The sequence below is a fragment of the Engystomops pustulosus genome, chromosome 1 (genome assembly GCF_040894005.1).
Source record: "Engystomops pustulosus chromosome 1, aEngPut4.maternal, whole genome shotgun sequence".
Taxonomy (NCBI): domain Eukaryota; kingdom Metazoa; phylum Chordata; class Amphibia; order Anura; family Leptodactylidae; genus Engystomops; species Engystomops pustulosus.
Genome location: NC_092411.1, coordinates 82,240,744 through 82,260,492, shown reverse-complemented (window position 1 = coordinate 82,260,492; position 19,749 = coordinate 82,240,744). Strand labels below are relative to the sequence as shown.

General features: G+C 39.4%; 1 protein-coding gene across 4 annotated transcripts in view; it reads left to right on the top strand.

Moving 5' to 3' along the window:
• The window catches only part of BCR (BCR activator of RhoGEF and GTPase), a 32,697-nt gene extending 15,840 nt beyond the window's left edge, over nucleotides 1–16,857 (top strand). For all 4 annotated transcript variants that reach the window (XM_072145512.1, XM_072145521.1, XM_072145531.1 and 1 more), the window contains exons 5-23: nucleotides 1,153–1,260; nucleotides 1,539–1,599; nucleotides 1,793–1,845; nucleotides 2,067–2,207; nucleotides 4,446–4,567; nucleotides 4,661–4,829; nucleotides 5,464–5,583; nucleotides 6,027–6,102; nucleotides 6,210–6,314; nucleotides 6,397–6,471; nucleotides 6,579–6,676; nucleotides 6,808–6,942; nucleotides 7,066–7,125; nucleotides 7,521–7,630; nucleotides 7,721–7,860; nucleotides 9,614–9,748; nucleotides 9,834–9,939; nucleotides 12,290–12,452; nucleotides 14,222–16,857. In XM_072145512.1, the coding sequence (XP_072001613.1) occupies nucleotides 1,153–1,260; nucleotides 1,539–1,599; nucleotides 1,793–1,845; nucleotides 2,067–2,207; nucleotides 4,446–4,567; nucleotides 4,661–4,829; nucleotides 5,464–5,583; nucleotides 6,027–6,102; nucleotides 6,210–6,314; nucleotides 6,397–6,471; nucleotides 6,579–6,676; nucleotides 6,808–6,942; nucleotides 7,066–7,125; nucleotides 7,521–7,630; nucleotides 7,721–7,860; nucleotides 9,614–9,748; nucleotides 9,834–9,939; nucleotides 12,290–12,452; nucleotides 14,222–14,311 (2,067 nt within the window). In that variant the 3' untranslated portion in view covers nucleotides 14,312–16,857. The remainder of the gene's footprint in view (nucleotides 1–1,152; nucleotides 1,261–1,538; nucleotides 1,600–1,792; nucleotides 1,846–2,066; nucleotides 2,208–4,445; nucleotides 4,568–4,660; nucleotides 4,830–5,463; nucleotides 5,584–6,026; nucleotides 6,103–6,209; nucleotides 6,315–6,396; nucleotides 6,472–6,578; nucleotides 6,677–6,807; nucleotides 6,943–7,065; nucleotides 7,126–7,520; nucleotides 7,631–7,720; nucleotides 7,861–9,613; nucleotides 9,749–9,833; nucleotides 9,940–12,289; nucleotides 12,453–14,221) is intronic.
• Nucleotides 16,858–19,749: the final 2,892 nt, after the last annotated feature.

The following is a 19,749-nucleotide window of genomic DNA, read 5'->3' as shown; positions in this document are numbered from 1 at the left end:
GGGTAAATTCCCCCTGAGAGCAAAACTGTTCTAGTTGCTCATGGCAACCAATCAGAACTTTCATTTTACTAAAGCAGTTTATGAAATTGAAGCTGAGCTCTGACTGGCTGATTCTGATCCATTGGTGAAAAAAAATATATACAAGCCTGGACAATCCCTTTAATCATGAAGGCTATGTATGTATGTTGAATGCCTTTAGCTGTGTGTTTGTGAAATGGAAATACTGTACACGCAACTTGTCTAAGTTCTGTACAGTTAACTTGCTTTAAAAAACACTTCCTAATTAAAGGGAGTCTACCAGCAGTTTTACCGTACAAAGCTGACGACAATGTGGGGTAGCAGCCCTGAGCGTTGTTTAACCAGACCTTTGTGGGTTGTTGTCAGTAGCAGCAGGACTGTAAGCATGTAATCTATACTCCAGGATTGTATTTACACTTGAAGTATTTGTGGAGTTTTGTGTTTCTTGATCTGTACGTTCAAACTGCTCCCCCAAAGGCTGCACTGAGAACAGACCTAACATTGGCAGCTACAATCCTGATATATAAAAATACATTGTCACAGTCCCATCTACAGCCGAAAATACATACACAACTAAGCCTTTTAAAGGAAATCCAGCATGAAAATCTTCTTATTTGTTATAAATGAACTCATTTCTTCTAAAATCTTTAAAATGATGCTAGGGAGCCCTCCCTGCTGTAGCTACACTGTCTCACCCTCCCCACTGCTCCCTCAGCACTCAGCAGCTCCTGCACAGTGTGACAGTGTAAAGTATTTTAGAAGGATGGATGCCACGGATGATAAATATAAGATACCACAGTCACAGTGCCTGGATCTATGAGCAAGTATACCTGGTTTATCCACTTTTGATTTTGATGGTAGATTTCCATTAACTTTACAGCACATACAGTACATGGGCAGCAAACAAACATGAAATGCTCTTGTGGTGAATGTCACATTTGTAATAATTGTAAAAATGTAATAATTTGGTAAATATTTGGTATTATGCCAACTAGGCGGGTCTGATACTTTTCTCGTCTATTATCTCTCGTAAAGTATTTTTTTTTCCCCGGCTACATGTCCTGTTTCCATTTAATTTCCTGCTTTACACATTCTTTTTGTCTTTCTTCACCTTTTTAATTCTTCCATCTACAGGCCAGCCAGCTGGGTGTATATCGCGCCTTTGTTGACAACTATGAGGTTGCTATGGAAACAGCCGAGAAATGTTGTCAGGCTAACGCTCAGTTTGCTGAAATTTCGGAGGTGAGAAGGGTTTTCACCCTTTATACTTTTAAAATAGATAAAAAGTGTTTAGTACTTAGGTTTATTTAAAGATGGAATAATGAATATTTTTTTTTCTAAATGGAACTGCTGAAGACAAAATATTATAATTTGATGTTCTTGTGTGAAGCCGAAATGGTTTATTCCTTGTTTGTGTAAATCTTATACATGAGCTATGAGGTGACATGGTTATTGAAGTAGGATAGAACATTGAAGTAATGATAATGCCTCAGTCTGTAACCTTCAATTTCTGTTTCAAGAATTTAAGAGCTAGAAGTACCCGCGAGTCCAAGGAGCAGCCAGCTAAAACTTCCCTGGAGGGTGAGTGATTGCGCCTGTAAAGGGTTAGGGAAACGCTGGTTGGCATAGTGGGACACATTACATAATTACGGGATCTGTGACAGATAACTTGGCATTGATCTTGAAGGCTGGAATATTGGACATTCCTGGGTGTGTCATCCTGTTTTATGCTGTAATGGTAATATGTGTCACCCTGTCTGTTCTTTACCTCTAGCTCTGCTCTACAAGCCAGTGGATCGTGTGACACGCAGTACACTTGTTCTACATGTGAGTGATTTCATGTCTGTGGGCAAACTCCGTACAGTATAAAAACCCCCAATGTTTTTTTGTTTTTGCTTTGAAAATGTACTATGGAATAGCAGCTGTTAGCTACTGCAATGAAGACTATAATGAAATCATGATTTTTGGCAGCATAAGCCCTTTCCTATGTAGAGAGAAATCATTTTAGCTAATAATGTATGAGCACTGACACCGTTTAATGCTTGTAGGACTTAATAAAGCATACACCCATTGGGCATCCAGACTACCCGTTACTTCAAGATGCACTTCGAATATCCCAAAACTTCTTATCTAGCATCAATGAAGAGATTACACCTCGGCGGCAGTCAATGACTGTTCGTAAAGGAGAGGTAAGTTATTTCTGAGGCTGAGTGTTGAAGTTTGGAAATGTACCAGGGACCTCCTTTTCTCTAAAGTAAGGTTGCAGAAGCCCATTACAGCTGGATTGCAAAGATGTCTTTTTTGCTTTTCTGTGCATTTGCATTACAATATAATTTCCTTGCACCTGACAGAATAATGTTCTGAGTCCCAGGTTTGTTTTGGTTTGGATGCTTTAACCCCTAGAAGTTATAGTACGTCCCCAGGGCTACATGCTAAGCGCACGGGGACGTTCTATAACGTCCTGCTTCTGGCACCGGCTCACGAACAGAGCCGGCACCACAGCTGTCTATCACAGCTAACGGCCTGCGCTAACACCCGCGATCAGAGTCTGCTCCGATCGCGGGTGTTAACCCCTTACACGTGCCGTGTAAGGGTGTTTGTGCTGTGGATCGGATCCCCCGTGCCGCTTACCGGGGGATCTGATCCTCTTCTGGGCAACTCCGAGGACTGGCATGTGCCCCGGAGCTGCCCAATGTCCCTGGCAGTCAGACCCCTTCCGGGTCTGACTGTAAACTGTCTGAGCATGCGCCTGCATGCTCAGATACGTTACACTGCTCTACAATGAAATAGTATTGTAGAGCAGTGTAGACTTGAACCAGCGTTCAGAGCATCGCTGGTTCAAGTTCAACTATGTATAAGTAAAAAAAAAAAGTGAAAAACACTAAAGTTTACACATTAGAATAAATAAAAAATAAATACATTAAAATATAAGCCCCTAGAATGTCACTTTCCTATAAAAACACTTAATAAAGTATAAAAAACACAAAAAAAACATATTTGGTATTGCCGCGTCCGTAACAATCTGTATAATAAAACAGAATCGTTACTGGACCTGCACAGTAAACGCCGGAGAAAAAAAAGCAAAAACATTCCGAAAAAAGATCATTTTTAATTAATACCCTATAAAAAAAATGCTCTAAAAAGTGATTAAAAAAATGTTATACACTCCAAAATAAGCTCACTAAAAAGAACAACTCTTCTCGCAAAAAATAAGCCCCTAACCAGATTTGTCAGCCGAAAAATAAAAAAGTTATGCATATGAAAAGATGGTGATGCTAAAATGAACAAGATTTTCTCCAAATTGGTTTTTATTCAGTATTGAATAAAATACACATAACCCCCACATATTTGGTATGTGGGGTATCAGTGTACTCGGGAGAGATTGAGTAACAAACTTTGTGGAGCCTTTTTTCATTTAATCCATTGTAAATGTTTAATTTTCCACCCAAAATGAGTGTATTGTGAAAAAAATTTTACAATTTGCAGACTGCACCTCCATTTTGTTTTAACCCCTATAAAACACCTAAAGGGTTAACAAACTTCTTAAAAGGTGGTTTTTCATACATTGGGGGTTGTAGTTTCCATAATGGGGTAATTTATGAGTCTCTCTATTATTTAGGCCACTCAGTGTCAATTAGATGTTGGGCAGGTCCCTCTAAATACGGGTTTTGGTGATTTTACAAAAAAATATGAAAAATGATACCTGAGTCTCATAACATTCTAGTAAAATATGTGGAATCTTAAAAACCATGCCAACATAAAGCAGACACTTGGGAAATGTAAGTTATGAATTTATTTGGGTGATATGACTATCTGCATCAAAAGTAGAACATTTAGAACGTTGAAAATAAAGAATTTTTCCAAATTTTTGCCAAATTTTGTTTTTTTCCATAACTAAACACAAAAGATTTTATCCAAATTTTTAAACTAATTTGAAGTACAATGTGGCACGAGAAAACAATCTCAAAATCCCCTGGATATCTCATAGCGTTTCAAAGCTATAACCACTTATAGTGACACAGGTCAGATTTGAAAAATGGGGCCGCATCCTTAAGGCCAAAAGAGGCCGAGTCCCATAGGGGTTAAAAAACAAAACAAAACATGTAACTTGTCTGTTCTGCTCACTCATAAGCTCTCAGCCCACACCTTTAAACTCCTGGACAGCTGCTCCGTGCCCTGATGTCAAAGGTGGGGGCTGAGAGCTGAAGAGTGAGTGAGCAGCCAAAACAAACCTGGAACTCAGAAAAAGTTCTATTATAATGCAAATGCACAGAAAAGGCAAAAAGACATTTTTTTTTTCTTCAATCCAGCTGTAATGGGCTTCTACAACTTGTCTTTAGTAAAAATGATGATCCTCGTTTTGATGATCCTCGAATTCTTTGATTCTCTGTTTTATAATATATTATTTTCCCCATTTTCTTTACTAGCATCGGCAGCTTTTAAAGGACAGTTTTATGGTGGAGCTTGTGGAAGGAACTCGAAAACTGCGTCATGTATTTCTTTTCACTGATCTTCTCCTGTGTGCAAAGTTAAAGAAACAGATCGGAGGGTAAGAGTCTATTGTTTGTCGCATCAAGGTTTCTAAAAAAAAAAAAAAGAATTTAAGCACTAAAACATTATTTTTATATTTCTAAATACCTAGGAAAAGTCAACAGTATGACTGCAAATGGTACATTCCTCTTGCGGATCTGAGCTTTCAACCGCTGGATGAATCTGAAGCTGCAGTCAACATTCCCCTTATACAAGATGATGAGCTGGAAGCCATGAAAGTTAAAATCTCACAGCTGAAGAGCGATATTCAAAGGGAAAGGGTATGTCTTGTTTGTATGTAATTTGTAACGGGGGTATATTACTTGATTTACCTGTAAAGTTTTAAAAATGACATTTCATAACATCCTTCTCCTTTATCCAGTCCTCTTTACCTTACTATAAGATGCACACCAGATTTAGATAATATATTTGACATCAATTAAAAATTCACTGTTGGTCACACACAAGCACAGCACACTTGCCGCTACTCCATCCCTTCCTTCATCCATCCATCCATCCCTCCCTTCATCCATCCACCCATCCATCCCTTCAGCTGCTCCATTTCTCCATGCATCCCTCCAGCTGTGCGGGTTGCTGCTCCATCCATCCATTCATCCCTCCCTTCAGTTGCGTGCAGGGTTGCTCCATCCGCTCATCCCTTTCTCCCCTCCTTTCAGCTGAGTGCAGTGCTGCTCCATCCCTCCCTCCGGCCCCAATGCTGCACTGCTACATCTCAGTGTGCACAGCGTATACTATGAAATCACTGCTTAAGAAAGCAGTGGATAGGTGTTTTTAAGGAATACACAGGAATGACATATTTAGAATACCATCAAATATTGTATACCTTTTCCTAAATAAAATTTTGCTGTTACTATAATACTAAACTAAAATACTTCATGTACTGCTTTATTTTAGAAATCAAACAAGGGAGGAAAGGGTCTGGACCGCCTGCGCAAGAAGCTTTCAGAACAAGAGTCAATGTTGCTCTTGTTATCCCCGAGTATGGCCTTCCGAGTGCACAATCGCAATGGCAAGGTGAGTCTCCCTCATACTGGGCTATAAGGGAACATCCAAATATGCATGTTCTCCACAGCAGATTGTTTGTTTGGTGTGGATCAGCTGTGAAATCCATGATCCAAGTTGCATGGTTTAATAAGGAAATTTGTCACAGATATTGCTGTGGATTCATTGCAGTTGTACTCATTAATGTTTAATTTCCTGCTATGGATTTATAATCCATACTGCAGGTCAGTTTTGTTTTTATTCTGCAATATCTGGACAAGGTTTGTTAGAATTTGTTGCCATCATAGTGGAAAACAGAATTTCCTTCCAGAAATCTGGGCAGCAAATCAGCAGCGCTTTATTGATTTATTTGTTGTTTTTTTTGAAGAGGTATGCTGAATGGTATAATCTTTCTATGACAATACTTGTCACATCAGACTGGTCTCTGTCTTACCTTTCCAGTCTATTTTTCATAGGGTCACACATTCCTAACATGGTCAGACTATGAGCGGGCTGAATGGGGAGAGAACATACGAGAACAGCAGAAGAAATGTAAGTGTAAATCTGATATATCTTTAATATAACTTGTATATCATGTACTATTTGTATTTTATAAAGCTGGACCAGTTTTTTTACTTTGTCTTCTTTTCTTTGTTTAGGTGTGAAAAGCTTCTCCCTTACTTCACTGGAAATTCAAATGTTAACAAATTCTTGTGTGAAACTTCAAACTGTACACAGGATTCCTCTGACCATTGGAAAAGAGGGTGAGGACACTTGGTGGCTATCACACAAGTTGGACTGTTCCTGATAAAAAAAAAAACACAATTTTTCTTTTTTCATCTGTAGATGATGAGTCTTCTGGTCTTTATGGATTCCTAAATGTTATTGTCCACTCTGCCACTGGCTTCCAACAGAGCTCAAGTGAGTGAAATTGATTTGCTTTTAAACAGTTCTCCCTGTACCCGTAAAAGTTGTTAATCTGTTTGAGTTTATTTATGACCTCCTTTTTTCTCTTTTTGTTCCAATAGATCTGTTCTGCACTCTAGAAGTGGATTCATTTGGCTATTTTGTTAACAAAGCAAAGACAAGAGTTTACCGCAACACTACCGAACCCAGCTGGAATGAGGTAAGGATTATGTGCAAGATTCTCTCTTCATATCTGTGGTACTGGGGCTACAGATTGGACATGTTCAGATCAGTATTGGTACACTGTTCCTTTACGACATAAGCCTACTACACAAGTTTCTCTGTGTACAGGAATTTGAGATTGAACTTGAGGGCTCCCAGACCTTGCGCATCTTGTGCTATGAAAAGTTCTACAATAAGAACAGACCCGTGAGGGAAGATGGTGGTGAAAGTAGTGAACGCATAGTGGCCAAGGGACAGGTGCAGGTAAGAGCTGGAAACAATTAACGTTTTGAACAAGCTAACGTAAGCAGGCTATGCGTGTCAGTTCATCACATTAACAGGCTAGCTGGGTATCAACTCATGCACTCCTTTCACTCTTTGCTACAGTTGGAAGCTCAGCTTGTCATGGGAAAGGATTGGCAGCGGTCAGTGGTTGCCATGAATGGGGTAAGTTCTCGCCAGTAATACGATTTATATTTTGACTAAGGTATGCAAATGATCCACTGCTTGTGACCCGTCTGAATTGCCAAGTCAATGCTTCTTGACCTGCCGTTGTCAATAGGAAATTACTGCTCTAGTCTGAATAGGACCTGCTCTATCTTGTGCGGTGCGGGCAGCCAGCATGTTCATGGTGCGGTAATGCATGCACTGGGTCATAACAGAGCCCAGTAGAAAACAATGGCCTGAACAAACGGCGTCATGACGTCTTATGCTGAGAAGCATAGTGTTTGTGCAAAGGAGATCATTGCTTTACCTCTACTAAACTATTTGCAATCTCATCCTGTTCACCATATTTATGATATTTTGGCCTTCTTATCAGTTTCAAAAATTGTGATCTATAGATAGAGGTCAAATTGTCAATGAAGTTTACAAGCCGTGAATTCAGTTTAAAGCGTCTCCCATCTCGAAAACAAACCGGGGTCTTTGGAGTAAAAATTGGACTTGTGACAAAGTAAGTGTAATCTATTATATTTGAACGCCTAATGCCGTATATATTGCGTTTTAGTGTTCATAAGCATCACTGTATTTGTCTACTGACTAGACGAGAGCGTTCCAAAGTACCATACATAGTACGGCAGTGTGTGGAGGAAATAGAGAGGCGTGGCATGGAAGAAGTTGGCATCTATAGAGTTTCTGGAGTAGCCACAGATATTCAAGCACTTAAAAATGCTTTTGATTCAAGTAAGTAATCTGAAAGATGGCTTTCAGCTAATTTTCACAGATAACAGTTAAATGTACCTGAAATGTTGACCATTACAGGCGGTCCCCTACTTAAGAACACTCGACTTACATACGACCCCTAGTTACAAACGGACCACTGGATATTGGTAGTTTATTGTACTTTAATCCTAGGCTACAATAAACAGCTATAACAGTTATCACAGGTGTCTGTAATGAAGCTTTTATTGTCAATCCTGATTCTTATGACAACACAACATCTTTAAAATCCAATTGTCACAAAGAGAAAAAAAGTTCTGTCTGGGATTACAATGATAAAATATACAGTTCCGACTTACATACAAATTCAACTTAAGAACAAGCCTACAGACCCTATCTTGTATGTAACCCGGGGACTGCCTGTATATGATTGTATAATACACATGACACTTGCCCTATATGGACACAGCTCGGCTAGGTAACCCTCTCCATACAGCCCTTACAACATAACAATGTACTGTTCTATCGTGGTACTCTAGAGGGTTAATAAAATATTATACAATGTCATCAAAATCAAGTATGATACATCATATCCTGGCACTGCGACTGTGGTAACAGTTAAAACAATTAAAGGGTTAACAAATGTCATAAAAGTTGTTATACATACGTTGAGGGTGTAGTTTCTATATTGGGGTAATTTATGGTGTTGTACTATTATTAATGAAAAAGTAGAACATTTTGAATTTCAAAAAATCTAATTTTTCCAAATTTTCACCAAATATCAGTTTTTTTCAGAAACTAATGCAAAAAATACCAGCAAAATTTTTCAACTTGCATAAATTATAAAGTGTCCTGAGAAAACAATTTCAAAATCACTTGGATATATATACTCAGGTATAAGCCGACTTTTTCGGCACAAAAAATGTGCTGAAAACCCCAAACTCGGCTTATACTTGAATAGAAAAAAGTCAAAATGAACCTTTTTGACAACCCACAGGTCTTCTCTTCCATCTGTCCGGCTGTGGCAGGTCCGTGCGATATCATAGGCTGTGACGTCAGCTGCCGCTGCAATACCGGCACCTGCACTGATGTCAGCGGTGGCAGATGTCACACAGCCCGTGCTCCGCATGGTCCTGTGCATGGATGGATAAGAGAAGACCTGTGCGGGGCGTCAGAAAGTTGAGTTTTGACATTCTTTTTTTATGAATTGGGCAAACTGGGGATGGCTGTATAGTGGGGGCATGCTGGGTGGCTATATACTGGGGACAATGGACTGAACAGCTATGTATTGGAGGAGGCTGTGAGCAATGTTTTTCCCACCCTAGGCTTATACTCAAGTCAATAGGTTTTCCCAGTTTTTTCGTGGTAAAAGTAGGAGCCCTGGCTTATATTCAGGTTGGCCTGTACTCAAGTATATCCGGTAATTGATAAAACTATCCAACCAAGTTATAGTCTCGCATGTCATGAAAAAAACTAAGCAAAATTTGTTATGATATGTAAAGCTTATTCAGAGATGTCATTAAAATAGCGTAAAAAATTAACCTGACTATTTAGGCATCAATGACAATCTGTCACAAAGGGGTTAACAACCAACAAGTATTAAATGTTGGAGAGACTTTAGGTTAGTGCTCTACAACAAGATATATGATAAATTGCGATATACACTTCCTGCATGGAGAGTATCCACTGTCTGTATCCGCCAATGGGAACACCTGACTCTTTATTTTGCTATAAATCGGAGATCCTGAACGGACACTGTTTCTTTGTCACATTTAAGATAACAAGGATGTTGCAATCATGATGAGCGATATGGATGTTAATGCCATAGCTGGAACCCTCAAGCTTTATTTTCGGGAGCTTCCAGCGCCTCTTTTTACGGATGAATTGTATCCCAATTTTGCAGAAGGAATTGGTGAGTTTCCTTTGTAATTCTTGAGTATTCCCAACATTATTTTGCATAAATGATATCTGATGCCAAAATGCAATCCCTTTCTCAGCCCTATCAGATCCCGTTGCCAAAGAGAGTTGTATGTTGAATTTGCTGCTGTCCCTGCCAGAGCCCAACCTGCTCACGTTCCTCTTCCTGCTTGACCATCTGAAAAGGTACATTTTTCTTTTATAGTCTTATTCTAGTTAGTTCTAGGTCATGTTCATATCCATTTGTCTTGGTAGTTTGGTTCACCAAGGAGATAATGATAAATCATATGATCTAAAATATTTATCTGTATGTGTTTATAAAGAGTTAAGTATTGGAAGTACACATACTGCTTCCATACACAATCTATATTGGTGCAAAGGTTTGGGTTATTGTGTGGGTACATAAAGACTAAAGTTCATGAAAACCATATGTAGAGACACAAGACACCCCTTTGGTTTTACTATATATGACTGATGTGGACATATGGAGGACAATGAGGAACACAAGGACGGCTGATGCGGATGAAGGATGATATAGGAAGAGCAACTGGAGAAAATAAGAAATCACTGTCCTCCACCAGAACATAATCTCAAGAATGAACAAATGGCTGACACTAAGCAAGTTTTCTGTTTTCACTGCAACCCTAGATGATCAATACAAGAGACTTTTTATAAAAATTATCCTGGTATTGCTCGAGTAAAGTATTTGGGGAAAAATATACTAAAGGACACCAAAACATTTTCATATTCAACAATAATATTTAACTCTTTCATTCTCTGCACCGTACATGTATGGCACAGAGGTGCGGGAGATGTATAAAGAGGGCTCACAGGCTGAGCCCTCTTCATACAGATGTGGGGTTTGCTGCATAATGCAACAAACACCCACCGCTAATACCCACGGTCGGTGCTAGCACCAATCGCAATTATTGTTGACCTTGCCGATGCTGACGGTGGCATTTAAAAGTTGGCATCGCCATCTGTTCGCGGTTGCCATGATAGGCTCTGGTCTTCATCAGTGGCTTATTGCAATGTATACTGTGTATAAGTGCCATATACTGCAACACAGGAACAATCAGACCATCTAGTGTTAATGTACCCTAGAGGGTCTAAAAAATAGTTTAAAAAAAAGTTTAAAAATGTAAAAACCTTAAAATTCAAATCACCCCCTCCTTTCCTTAGAACTGATATAAAACAGTAATAAACATTAAAAATCGCAAACACATTCGGCATTTGAGACACAGCGATACCTAATCTATCAAAATATAAAAATGGTTATTCCTAACGCTACTTTTACACCATTTTACATCACATAAAAAATGTAATAAAAAGTGAACAGAATGTCCTCAAAGTGTCAGTTCACACAGCTCCGTACACCAAAGTATGGAAAAGTTATTAGCGTCAGAAGATGGTAACATTTTTCTTTGTACACATTCGTTTTATTTTTTGAAAATTTATTAAAACACAATAAAACCTGTACAAACGTGATCATATCAAACTAAAGAATCAAGCAGAGGTGTTGTTTGGAGCGCACAGTGAAAGTCCACAAGAACGTCACGCAAATGCGTTTTTTTTTTTTTTTTGCCAATTTCACCACAGAGTTTTTTTTCCAGCTTCCCAGTACACTGCATGGAATAATAAATCACCTCACTGAGAAGTGAAATTTTGTTACTGAGAAAATAAGCCCTCACACATCTCTGTACACAGAAAAATAACAAAGTTATGGATTTTTGAAGTTGGAGAGTGAGAATTGAGCTAAAAAACCCTGCGTCTTTAAGGGGTTAACAGATAAAGAATTTTCAGGAACTACAATTCTATATTGTACATTGTATAGCCTGCCCAACCTCTTCCCCCTATCTTTACTAAATTAAATCCGTTGCATGGAATTGCATGTTGCTTGCGTTGGCTTTGTAATATAGTTGATTACAAAGTTATTCTACACACTGGGGCACATTTACCAAGGGCTTTGTGCCGCACTTTAGTCAGACTGTGCATCTTCTTCTAGGCTGAGCCGCTATTGTGTGGCACTCTATCCTTTTGTAGCGCAGCTGTGCTAGCTTCAGTGCGACACAAATTAGGGGTGTGCCGTCGGTTGGTCCGACTGAACTGGACCGAGCGCCATATTTAACTTGCAAATTGTGTCGCACGCTCTATGTTAAAGGTGCACCACAGAAAAGATGATGAACTCTGTCGGGCCAGTGCAGGGAAGGGACACATTCATGATTTCTGACGCACGATCTTGGTGAATCGGCACACGCAGCATTATACACGGAAAATAACACTTTTAGTGCATTTTCAGAATTTCTAAGTAAATGTGCCCCACTAAATGTTATTTTTCTGCTGTGCATTCACAATAATCTCTAAGGGAGAGAAGAAATCCTCATGTAATCGTCAGCAAAAATGCAGATTTAGCACAGATTCTGTACATCTGTGTATCCATGGGGCACACAGTATTCTACTAGAATGGTCATCTGTGTACATTATAGTGATTTTCATTACCCATTACAGTATATTTTGGTTTCATTTTGTGTTTCAGGGTGGCTGAGAAGGAGAGCCTGAATAAGATGTCCCTTCATAACCTTGCTACAGTCTTTGGTCCAACTTTACTCCGTCCTTCAGAAAAGGACAGCAAGATCCCCATCAACCCCACCCAGCCGATCAGTATGGCCGACAGCTGGAGTTTGGAAGTGATGTCACAGGTAATCTGGTAGTGTAACTGTGAGAGGAATCATTCAATGTGAACTTACATTTGTGGGACAATTAAATGTTTTCATAAGACTGTATTAAAACCTCACCAGTGCATATGTCTATCTGGACACACTCCGGTGTTCCTCAAGTGATCCATACTGTTTCTTATCCTACGTGCATGCAAACATAGGGGGGAATTCATTATAGCCCAGCATATTATAAAGGCCACGTCCCCATGTCCCAGGGGAAAGGATCCGTACTGGAGGTATACATTTGGAATAAATTGTAACGAGATCTAAACGCAGCCTTATAAGTGTATAAATATACAGTCAACATAAGGCTGGGTACACATTTTGTATTTTATACCAGGAAAGAAACGAGCATATGCACTGTCCATATAAGTCCATAGACTTATACTGGCAGTTTGCTTTTCCCTCTGTCTGCTCACTATATGTTCATTCATTCATCAGGAAACACGAGATGAAAAAACCCAGCAGACTGCTATGTCATGCTGGAGATTGCAGTATACACTCAGCAGAGGCCATTCAAGGCCATAGGGGGGATCTCGCTGTATGGCCTCCATCCCCAATCTCGCTGAGCGTAAACTGTGGGTGTTCCCAAGTTATGGAACTGTCCATATAAGGACAGTTATGTCATGTGGGAAACACCTGCAGCCAATCAATCCTCCTCCTGCTTAAAGTGGGAAGGTTTCATCTGACATATCCCTATAGTTGAAGGCTAAAAGTGGGATCTGAATGGAACGTACAACATACACCACATGCAGTTGTGCTCAAAAGTTTACATACCCCTGCAAATTTTTGGCTTTTTTTTACCTTTTTTTCAAAGAATATTAATGGTGGCATTCATGGTTAGTGGTTGGATGAAGCCATTTTGTTGTCAAACTGTGTTTTCTCCTCACTTAACCCCTTAGTGACATAAAAAGCCTTTAAAGACCGGGGCATTTTTAGCACATTTTTGAAAGGGGCGGTTTATAGGGCCATATCTTCTGTTTTTGAGCCACTCTGGGAGATTTCAAATGCACATTTCATACAAGACAGCCCAAGAATTTACAGGAACTGGAGGCTTTTTGTGAAGAGAAATGCTTTACCATCTGCGAGAATGAAGTGCCTCATCCACACCTACCACAAAAGACTCAAAGCTGTCATTAATGTTAGAGGGGGACAATACATAGTATTAAGAACTAGGGTATGTGAACTTTTGATTAGGGTCATCTGGATGTTTTTGGTTAATGATTTAAAGTGAGAAAACATTTATCATGAATGGGAAAAAAGTTTTTGTTTTAACATTCATATTCTCTAAAAAAAACTGTAAGCACATCACACTAAACTGAACACTTGCATGTTTTGCAGGAGTAGGAAACTGAATCACAGTAGACACAATCCCCTCTGCACAGTCCCTACAGTCAAGCATTTCTTTGTGCACACACCTTCCCCCTGCTCTTGCTGAGTCATGCCGCATAGGAAAGTATCAAGCATACTTATACACTTGGTACTTTTCTCCAAAGACTACAAGCGTCTTCAATGCTTGTACAGGCATTAATGTGACCTCTGTATGCCCACAATTTTTTCTTTTTTCTCATATGAAAGACTTTATCAGTTCATTTCTAGATTTACGAGACAACTGTGTGTTGCAGAAACCCTTGGATTATTGTTTATGTTTGTTTTCTCTTATAACATAATAATAATAAAATATTTCAGATTAAATTAATTTTCCCCTACATTTTATTTTAACATGTTTTTTTCCTTGGTTTATATTACAGGTGCAGGTTCTGTTGTATTTTCTACAACTAGACACGATTCCTACCCCTGACAGCAAGCGTCAGAGTATACTCTTTTCAACTGAAGTGTAATGCTATCTACCACCCGCTATATGGAATACATATTACCGCAGCTGGATGTGCTGCCTCTGTGGGCCAGGGGAGGGCGTCATAAGAGTGCAGGACTGTGACTTCTGTTTTTCAATCAATATGAGGCTTGCACTAGAATATTTACTAGCACTAAAAGTGCTATATTTCTAATTTATTTATTTATTAGCCAATAGATGTCTGTAGCTCAGCAGTGGACCCATGGCTTCTATCCCTGGGAATAATTGTGTAGAAAATTTCCTTTGCTCTTAAAGAACCAAATGACCCTACAGATTTTCGATTTCTCCATAGAAAGAAGAATCCTGTGGTTTTTTTTTTTTGTATATTTTTTCATTCAGATGGTTACTTTGTATGTTAACGCATACTCTGCTTAGAATGTACATGATACTGTTGGAGCGTATGTGTCCCTGCACAGTGTTAACATGAAGTATACATGCAATAGCTAATGTTTATAACAATATCTAGGACTCTTTCTAATAAGCTTCAGAACTTGGCTTGGCCACTAGGTGTCAGGATAGGCTGCCAGGACAGACCTGCTGCTGAATTAACCCTTCTAATGCTGGATATATCCGAGGTCCACATTGTTGGCACTGGGATGTTTGTAGAATGTCCTCGTGCTTGTTATTTCAGGTGTATTTGTAGTAGATTTTAGACTTTTTTAAATTGTCTATGGTATTTGCAGCATGTTTTAGCTGGTTCTTTTTATCCAGACTGGCCTTCTATGTGAAAGATATATAGCCAAAAATGCCAGAATCCAGTTTTATGCAGGAAAATTCAGAGTGGGTAATACCCAATAGATTCTGAGTGTATAATGTCAATTCAATCATAATAGGTGATTCTCTTTCTCAACTCATTCCTATAGACACGTGTGCATCCTACACCAGTCTCTGTGCAGCTGTTCTGCCCTACATGTAAAGGATATGATCTCACTGCCTTGGCCTATTTGTTTTGTATTGTGTGACATCAACCAGCTGATGCATATGTAGCGTCATCTGATAAATTGTCAACAGTGGGATCTTAAGCCATAAAGTAATTGACTTTATCTCAAGTATTTCCTTCACTCAGCGGCTGACGGAATAATGTATTGGACAATGTTACAAACTGAAAATGGAGCTGGTCTCTGTGTTCAGCTGCTTTATACTGTGGACCACAGGAATTCACTGCCAGAAATGGGGATACATTTCCTCAATATATTTCACTACCCTGGTGTACAGTTTTAGGTGTGCTCTGTACACAACATGTAATGCAGGTGATGTGCTATGAAGTAAGCTGCCTTGCTTGGGAGGGGCGAGGGATGCAAGGTCATTACTGAGTACACATTTGTGTTTTTGTATGTAGTGTATTGAAATGTGGAACCAGAATCCTCCTTAGTGGGTTTGGTGGAGACAAATAATACTTCTCCAAATGTTTTAAATTTAGGAAGGAGAGATGCCTAAAGACCTCCTCTTATAACATTTTGCCTTAGCCTGATTCAATGGACCATTGAGCAGACATTATACAGCAATATAAACTGAGAATCGTGAATCCCAATGATCCAAAACAATGCAACATCCAAGCAGAAAACAAAAGCAACACTAAACCAAATTGATCAGAACAGCAGCACTTGGTTCACTTTAAAAATAAAAATGTAATATTCTTGGCTAGACGTAAGCCTCTTTAAAGAGTCAAATTAACCTGGGACTTTTGGTGGACAGTAATCTGGAAGTCCTTTTATGAAACAATTGTGAACCCTCCATTCCATATCCTGATACAGAAATGTTTGATAATAGCAACATTTCTTATTGTTATGTGCACATCAGCATGAGAGAAACTTACATCTACAACTTGAGGCCACATGCCCATGGCCATGTGTACCAAACGGGCCTCAGTCTATAGAAAGTAAATTGTTAGTGGTTGCTAAGTTTTTAAAAAGTAGCCAAACCCTTTCATTCTAACTTTAGGCATGTTATTAATTGTGACATATCTTTCATTCATAAATAGTTTCTTCTGTTGCTAATTTTCTTACAACTTAATTTGTACAGCGCTGCAGAATTTGATGGTGCTATATAAAGTTTATTATTACTTTAACAAATTGCCATTTATTGAATAGTATAAGTGACTATACGAAACTGTAATATACAGTCATATATTCATATTAGTCCAACGTGCTTTACGTGTTCTGATTTGTTGGTTTCTCTACTAGTCAGCCAATGGCCTGATATAAAGCCCTTACGCTGTTAGTCCATGAACCTCATAATATGAAGTTTTGTAATTCATTCTGTACTGTCCTGTGTGAATAGTCTGCATTTATGACACTGAGGAGGATTCTGAAATCCACAAAGGTTGGAATGTTTCTGCTGAGCTAAGCTTGGCATTTGTTACCCAGTTATAGGGGTAATAACAAGACCCCAGAGACATTGATGGATTTTTTTCTAAAGTGGAAGAATAATATTTAAAAAGGGAATTTATATTGTATTTGTTTAAATAGCCAAATGCATTTTTAGCCTCTGTTTGTACACAAGCTATACAATAAAACTAAAGCTGGAACTAAACGCTTACTTGGACTGGATATATAGGATGTAATAATTAAAACATAATAATTTCTCAAAATATAATATTGCCAAACTCTGGTTGCTAGCTGAAAATGGGTAATGGTATGTGTGTGTAAATTTTAAGCACATCTCTGGGAAAAATATAAACCGAAATTTTGACTGTGCTCAGCAGAGCAGATATCTGTGGACTACAGTATGACCTCTCCACATTAAAAGGACTGACCACTATCTTACATACTTTGCCCATGTGCCTTTACTGCCTTAATAATAATCCTTGAAAGTTCATCAAGTGATTCAGCATTACTGCTACTTACTTTAGTACTGTTTGAAAACTCTAAGCACTGATGGAAAGGAGGGACTCATCCTGTTCTCCCCTCTACCTGTGTCTGTGAGAACAGACAGTGAGCGAAAGAGGCACAGTGGGTGACATCTTTAGGATGGACTGGAGGAATGAGAAAGTTGTGTGTGTATATATACAGAGGGCAGACTTTTTTGCATGCACGGCAAAAAACTGTAACTATACAGGTTTAAAAAAAAGATAACTATGCCAGTATCTGTGTATCGCCTCCTATTAAAAGCTGCAAAGAATTGGAGTTAAGGCGATGAAAGTAAATACAGACTTTGAATATCATAAGATTCTAAGGGCTCATGCAGACAGCCATGTGCTTCACCCGGATCAGAACCCAGGTGAAGCACATAGGCAAGTGGAGAAGGGGGTGGGTGACTGCTACTCACCCGTGCCCTACTGTAGAAAGGTAAGCCAGTCCAGTCACAGTGCACACAGCTCACCAGACCGTGACTTGGTGCAGTAGGCCTCAATGGGGGCCAGTTCACTGCCACTGCATGAGGTCGTGTTAATGAGGTCTTGCAGCAAAACACAAAAAAAAAAATTGGTTGGATCATTTTATGAAATTTTATTTTCCATGTATGTTTTACTACCTAGCACCTCGGGGTTATGGGGTAGAGATCACAATGGCTGCTCTTATCTTTGTCCTGTTGCAACTAAATCTGTCCTGTAGAGTAGTAGAAAAACCTGCGCCAGTATTAAATGTGGAAATACAGGAACTGTGAATCCAGATTAACATACAAACAGGTCTTAATTTCATTTCTTTGCTTGATTCATATTGCACAGGTTAATTTAAAGAAGACATGTCAGCTTGATTAGGACCCTAAAACAACTACAGATCCTTATGGACCTGCGGTTTAGGGTCCCAAATCAACCTTTTGGAGGTTTTCAAAGGGAAAAAAAAATGTGAGTCCAACGTGATGTGAACCCAGCCTTGGTCTACATTCACGCAAACTAGTGAAAACAGCCGTATATATAGGTACCATATGTCCTCATTCATGTGCAATACAGCTTTCCATTGAATGGGTGTGCATTGTACCATTTTTGAGCCGTACAAAAAACGTGGCCGTATGCCCCGAAGAAATAAATGAGAACGTTGGGAGATGCATTCTGTCAGCCAGCCATCATTTGCAAGCCCACCGTATTTTATACAGGCCATACGTGCACCTATGGATGAAAAACATCACATATATACAGATTCGTACGGACTCAAAGAGCCCGCAAATACAGGACTGAAGAAATGACACGTTTGTGTGACTGTAGCCTTAGATAGAATCCTCTCATTTACAGCCAGTAAGTCCATAGTTTAGTGGATAAGTGCACTGTAATATATCTCTATGGCATGGTAGAAATGGGAGATTGTGAGTTCAAGTCCTGTCTGACCCAAAATTTATTATCTGGTAAACATTACATAATTTAGAGATCTTGTGTCAGAATAAGCCCTCGGAGATGTAGAAACACCATATATGGACAGATGATGGTATTTTCCCATGAAGTGGTCCCTGCTCTGCAGACAGCTCAACACCATCTATTATGGAAATTTACTCGCCGCAATTTCTCTCCGGTAGTCTGAAGCTAGCACTGAATGGGTTAAGTCTACCTTTCTCCTATTGGAAGGAAGACAACAATGATTATCAAACGTGATTGGCAGGCTGACCCTCTATAAGATTACCCATAGCTCATGTGTTTTTAAGTAACAAACATATTTATTTGGGGGGGGGGAGTTGTGCTGCCTTCGGACTACAGGAAACAGAAATTAAGGTGAGCACTGAATGGGAACTGAAAAACAAAAATAAGGGTGGGATTACAAAGAGAGGCAGTCCCAGCCCCTGCAGTATATAGCCTTCCAGCACCCTCCAGTATATAGCCTGCCAGCCCCTGCCTCGAGTATGTCAAGCCTTTAATAAAAAGAATTAACACTGTACTCGCCTTTCTGAAGACGCTCCCCCCCCCCCCCACACACACACAAACAAACACAAACAGGTACTCTTCTTGCCTTGGATGCTACGGTTCCTCTTCGGGTCCCCACACACGGCCAGCATACAGGGTGACATCAGCCCCTTGCCGATACCTTTGTTTCCACGCCGCCGGCATCACGAGGGGAACCGCAAAGGCACCAGAGCATCTGACGTAAGAAGGGGACCTGCGGGGGGTGTCGAAAAGATGAATACAATGTTAATTCTTTTTTATAGACTCGAGTATAAGCCAAGGTAAGGTTTTTTTCAGCATAATTTCTTGAGGCCTCTAAAGAAACTACACACCAGCAAGTTATCTGAAAAAAATGCCTCCCAAGGTGGAATTGATAGAGGTGAAATGGACCTTTAAGGTATTACATTTTAGGTTTTTTCCTAAGACCATCTTGCAAAAACTGAAGAAGCACTGGAATTAAACCTGGGGACATTTGCTTTGTCATACACCACTGCTCCAAAAATCTTCCAAATTTGATTGTAAACTTTTAAAGTTTTAGAGTTTCTAGAGCGTAGCAAGGTTTCTATCGCCTCTTCAGAAAAAAACACATCTTCTCAGTTTCCCCCTTTCAGCTTACA